The 6,000-nt window shown below is 38.0% G+C and overlaps 1 protein-coding gene across 3 annotated transcripts in view; it reads left to right on the forward strand.

Annotated features, from left to right (window-relative positions):
• Positions 1–2,271, forward strand: part of gab2 (GRB2-associated binding protein 2) — a 132,569-nt gene extending 130,298 nt beyond the window's left edge. Inside the window, exons 9-10 of one of the 3 annotated variants that reach the window (XM_030152335.1) lie at positions 95–217; positions 1,576–2,271. In XM_030152335.1, coding sequence (XP_030008195.1) covers positions 95–217; positions 1,576–1,719 — 267 coding nt within the window. In that variant the 3' untranslated portion in view covers positions 1,720–2,271. The remainder of the gene's footprint in view (positions 1–94; positions 218–1,575) is intronic. The other 2 variants (XM_030152336.1, XM_030152337.1) reach the window with 2 other exon arrangements.
• The last annotated feature ends 3,729 nt before the right edge of the window (positions 2,272–6,000 follow it).

Here is a 6,000-nt window from a genome sequence, read left to right on the forward strand (position 1 = left end):
AGTGTGTTCTTTGTTGTAATGATTCACTTGTTTTGCGTGCTACGCTTAGTCACTGCACCCTGTGTGAGTGAAACCTCTCTTCTATCCCCATTAGCAGAACCCAGCGTCTACCTCCCCAGCTGTGAGCGGCACCAGCAGCCCCGCCCCCAGGAAGTGCGGCAACGTGGACTATCTAGCGCTAGACTTCCAGCCCGGGTCGCCCAGCCCACACAGAAAAGTAAAACCATGATTTGGATCATTTCTTACTCATTTTTGCTTGTGCAGGTCTTGAAAGTCTTAAAAAGTACAGAATTTCAAACCGTTGTTTCCCAGACCTTAAAAAGTCTGGAATTTTGTTTGAAAGTCTTAATAAAGTATGGAAGTAAGTTTCTCTTATAGTTGAATTTTAGAGTACGCTCAAAGGCACATTAACCTTGTCAGATAAGAAATACATGAGGAAAGTATAAAATAGGACCAAGGGTTGTGTAGTCCAACAGCATATTTAAATACATTAATTGGCATTCGTTTGATCTTTCAAGGTCACTCAGGGTCAAAGGTCATGGCACCAAATGAAAGCCCATATGTGACTTCCCGTCTATTGCCAGTAGTATTATATCAATATCTTCAACTGTTTTGAAGTTATGGCACTTTGAACTTTGTCTCATTATAAACCAATGGGGATTTTTAAAATTTCAGAAATTCATAAAAAATTCAAAAATCAGCATTTCTCAGTTCTTTGAACAAACTTGGTAGACATTAACCCAAGGAACCTCTGCTATGAATTTCAATTGATTCTGGCTGACTGGTTTGGAGAAAAAGTTTCTAGAAATCTAAACATATATTGCCTTGGATTTGACCTTTCAAGGTCAAAGGTGTATGGCACCAAATGAAAGCCCATATGTGACTTCCTATCTATTCCCAATAGTAATTATATCAATATCTTCAACTGTTTTCAAGTTATAGCACTTTGAAATTTGCACCATTATAAACCAATGGGGATTTGTAAAATTAAAAAAAAAAAATCAACATTTCCCAATTCTTTGAACAAACGTGGTAGACCTTACCCCAAGGATGTTCCACAACAAATATCAAGTCATTCTGACTGACGGTTTCGAAGAAGATTCTTGAAAAATTGTTTACAGACGTCGGACGGATGCCAACTGACACCAATAGTCTGTGGGACCTTTTAGGCCGTTGGGTTAATACAAAACTTGATATCATTTCACTAACTGGTCGGTACTGGAATGACTCTAGTCAGACTTGTTTGTGTGATATCCATGCACTTTTATGATTTTCATATGTTTTGAAAACATTTCTGTCATTAAAACGTAATTTATTGCAAATTATGCCTTCATTCATTCATGCATTTATTTAAATTAACTTTTCTACGACACACAACAGGTACAATCTCAACCAAAAAAGTAGGAACGCAAGTATAAAAGTACATAAAGTCAAGGTCTTGGAGGGAAAAATAGCAGTTTTGAAAAAGTCTAGAATTTTATTTGGATAAAGATCAAACACTGTTACTGCATTAGTCGGGGGGGGGTTTGTCGTGGTGCCAGAGATTCACTCCAGCCTTATTTCTTTGCTCCACAGCCGTCTACATCCTCCGTGACCTCTGATGAGAAGGTGGACTACGTTCAGGTGGATAAAGAGAGGACCCAGGCACTGCAGAGCACAATGCAGGAGTGGACCGATGTGCGACAGTCTACTGAACCTGCTAAGGGGGTCAAGTCCTGACACTGATGTGTTGAGAAAATAACAAACCGTAAATCTAGCAACTCTGGCTTCATGTTCCTGTCACGACCATGAACCCTGGTTGGCTTGTTGAATTAGTTCAAAGGACCAGTTTGTATGATTTTCTCATGCTTGTGCGCTTACGTAAAGTTTGGACTGAGCTGGGAACTCCATTTCTAAGCTAACAGTAAGGGACTAAACCATCAGGCATCAGTATAATTTACAACCTTCTTCAGTCGTTCAGTACAAAAATTTCAACTTCCAAAAAACTATGATAGAAACTTAACAGATTAATAATTTTTCCCCTCTAAACAACTTCAGCCCTGCTCCAATCTGCCAAACGTTCAGTCATTGTAATGATTTTAACCCTTTAAACACCAATTTGATTACATGAAATCACTGTTGTTTATCAAAAAATACACCAAAAAAGGAATTTTACAATTTACATATAACAAATGTTGAGGGGGCGTTTTTTTTTTTTTTTTTTTTTTACAGTAAAGTCATTAAAGTATGTTAAAGTGTAATACCACTGATAACCACTAGTTGCTGGTTTCAACACAGCCTGGCTCTATAGAATAATATTTAACATCTCTCTCGAAATACTAAGTCAGTGTATTGTTTTCTAATAAATGTACGACTGGACCTTTTGTAAATATTCTAGAGCTTTATAGGCTTTGACAGCTGCCTCACCTGTTGAATCAAACCATTGGAGCTTCTGTTTATTGAATAACATTTAGTTTTTCTGACATACAACTATATTGTTATTGTGGTTAAGGGGCAATATCAATAAGATCACTAAATCCTGTTGTTATGTTAATGTTTCATGATGGTTACCATTTACTGTGTTAGCAAGTTAAGGTTAGCTAGTACCGTTTCACTGTTTTGCCTTCTACGGTGATTTCTGGATCCAAAACACCAAGCTGACAGGAGCCAAAATGCTAAACTTGAGCTTAGGTTTAGTTAGTTTCATCTGTCAAACCCTGTCTTCCCCAGATCCATCTTTTAGTCCATATATGTTCATTTCTGGGTCGAAAGAGAGTTGTCCAAAATACAATGAGTGACTTAGCAGTAGCTTCGTCCACTCCTTTTACACTGTCTGTGGCTAACAGTAGCTAATGTCGCACACTGTTTACACTCTAGAGAAGTTGCAGGTGCAAGGTTGAAGATTTTTGCAGAACATGAACCCTCGTTTGCTGTGTTCAAATTAGCACACTGGCTGTTAGCATCGATGTTGGCAACCAGCAACTGTTAACTTAAAAACTAAAGCCGCTTTTACGCAGAGATCCCAGAAAAAAGGCGAGATGGTGATCCCACCTTTTTTCCACCGTTGACTGATTTCCACAGCCAAAGGAATAACAGAGGTGAGACAGGCTGGACTTTTACACAGTGGACCTGCATTCTGGAAACAAAGTGGCGGTGACACAGTGCAGCTTATAGTGTGACGTATCACTTCCGCGTCAGAAATACTCCGAGCATAGTGATGTTGCTAACCTTTCCAGAGTCAGCCTGTCTTTCACCATTCCACAAATGTTAGCATGGATAGAGTCCTGCGCCCAAAGTGACAACAGCTCGCAGATCTCAGTGTCTCTCCAGTTCGACTTCTTTTTGGTCATGTTGATATATTTGTTCACTGTAAATGGCCAATGCTCATTTTTAAATCCCCCCGGCGCTGGGGTCTCACACGCAATACATCATCAAAACGTCACACCTTAGTTGCGGAACAAGAGGTGTTCCTTTTACAAAGCGTTCCAGAGTCATGATTCCACCTTTATTACAACTCTGTTACTACCCCCAGAGGTGGGATAAAGGTGGGACCAAATAAAATGGATATGCTATGTTAAATTTCTAAGAGATGTGAATTGAATACACTGGTAATGTGAAAACAGTTGTATGATATACATTCCTGTTTAGGTTAATGTAAACATACACACCTTAATGTGTTTTATCTTGTTGATGAAGTAGCGGAGTCAGCCCTCTCCTCCAGCCCACTTTTATTTGTCCCATATTTGACTAAAAATCTTGGATTAGCATCTTCTTTCAAATTTGATGTGTGGATATTTAATTGTACCCGAAAGTTTTGTATAACTTGCTTTTCCAAATAAACAAAGAATAGAAAAAAAAAGAAAAAAAAGGTGGGACCAAATGATTCCATTTCATTTACACAGACGTCGTTCCAGAATAAAGGCGAAATATTCCCGTAACAGAAGCGCTGTGTGAAAGCGGCTTAAGTCTGCTAGTGTTTTGTAAGCTAAAAATTGTTGGTTTCTAGTATCCATGGTAACAGTCTGGACAGACATTTCTATATACAGGGTGGGGAAGCAAAATTTACAATATTTTGAGGCAGGGATTGAAAGACAGTGTATGACCAATTAGTTTATTGAAAGTCATGAGAATTTATTTGCCACAAGAAAATGGACATAATAGAAAATGTTTTTATTCTATGTGTCCTCCTTCTTTCTCAATAACTGCCTTCACACGCTTCCTGAAACTTGCGCAAGTGTTCCTCAAATATTCGGGTGACAACTTCTCCCATTCTTCTTTAATAGTATCTTCCAGACTTTCTGGTAATAGTTTTGCTCATAGTCATTCTCTTCTTTACATTATAAACAGTCTTTATGGACACTCCAACTATTTTTGAAATCTCCTTTGGTGTGACGAGTGCATTCAGCAAATCACACACTCTTTGACGTTTGTTTTCCTGATTACTCATATGGGCAAAAGTTTCTGAAAAGGTATGGATAATAGTGTTAGGTATGATTATGACATCAATATATGTTTGGTTTCAAAACAATTGACGTAGTGCCTGCTGAGAAAAAACAACTAAATGTTCATTGTAAACTTTGCTTCCCCACCCTGTATGGGTTATTTGTGTGCAAAATTCCAGCAACAATATGCGACACTAGCTACCGTTAGCTTAGAAATCTAGTCTGCTAACGTCAATAAACAACTGGTTCCCACAAAAAAAAAAAAAAAAAAAAAAAAAAACTTCATGCAAGCACACAAGCTCATGGAAACCTTGCATATTGAACCTTTAAAGAAACATTTGGATAAAAAGCCATAAAATATCCTATGCCTGTTCTTTGTAATGATTATTACTGCAGTGCACTGCTAAAACGCAGGATATCAGGCCATACAGGTGAAGCGCCCTGCCAAAAACTCTTCATGCAACTGTTAGAAGAAAATACGGACAATTAATGTTACACAGTATGTATGAAAAATATCATCCTAACTCATCAATTCAAGAGTTTTCGTCAAAGCTGTTCCATCTACTCACTCTGTAATGTTTTATTTTGCATCCAGTGGGTAAATTTACCCGATTGCTGCCATTTAAAAAGAAAAGCATTGCAGAGGCTAACCGGTCGATAACCATATTAATACACTGTAAGAGTACACTCACTAGCAAGATGCACTCTAATTCTGGCATGCAGGGAGACTCTCTTTTCACTTCAATCTATCGTTTTGTGCTGAGTCTTGCAGAAGCACTGAAGAGATTATTTTCACTGCGGGTAATTATTTCAGCTTAGCAGTGCATGTCTGGTAAAAGAAGGGTGGTGGAGAGAGAAAAAACAACAACAAAAAAAGCCTTACAAATAAATAGAGGCCCATGTCAGATGTCCTGATGATAAGTGTACACGGCCGTTGCCTCAGTTTCAATGAAGTATCAGCCCGAACCGTGTGTAAAAGCTATCATGCTATGGATGGATGGAATGGGTGACAGGCTAATTATTTCAGCCCGGGGTTTTTACATAACATCCGATGTATGGAATGATGAAAATAAGAAGAAAAAAAAACCAAGCAGCTCGTTTTGACTTGAGTGGTCAGTTCACTTCAGGTAATATTTCTAATGCATTTCAAGGTAAATATGCACTGACCATGACACTATTGAGGACAAAGTCAAATCTCCAAATCTTGTTTTGTGTCCAAAATACGTAAAACAAAAACAAACAAAAGGTTATTTATGTTTTCCAGAACCACTCATTGATTTTATCTTATATGCCTTCGTTCTTTGACGCGCCACACACTACAGCTTTGTCTGTTAAGAGTCATTGTTTCCTGTACGTAAATTATTAATAGAACAGACATATTTGCAGCCAGCGCATCTCGTTGGCCGCATCCGATGCTCTCGATGAAAAGTGCACTACAGTAGCATCACTATGGAGGACCGGACCTGCTGTATTTAATAATATATACAGAAAGATAAAAATTAATAAATAAACTAATTTATGTGCCAATACATGTTACGAAACAAAATTAAAATTTATTTTCTATGAAGTTATTTGTAAA

Source organism: Sphaeramia orbicularis, chromosome 13 (genome assembly GCF_902148855.1).
Source record: "Sphaeramia orbicularis chromosome 13, fSphaOr1.1, whole genome shotgun sequence".
NCBI lineage: Eukaryota > Metazoa > Chordata > Actinopteri > Kurtiformes > Apogonidae > Sphaeramia > Sphaeramia orbicularis.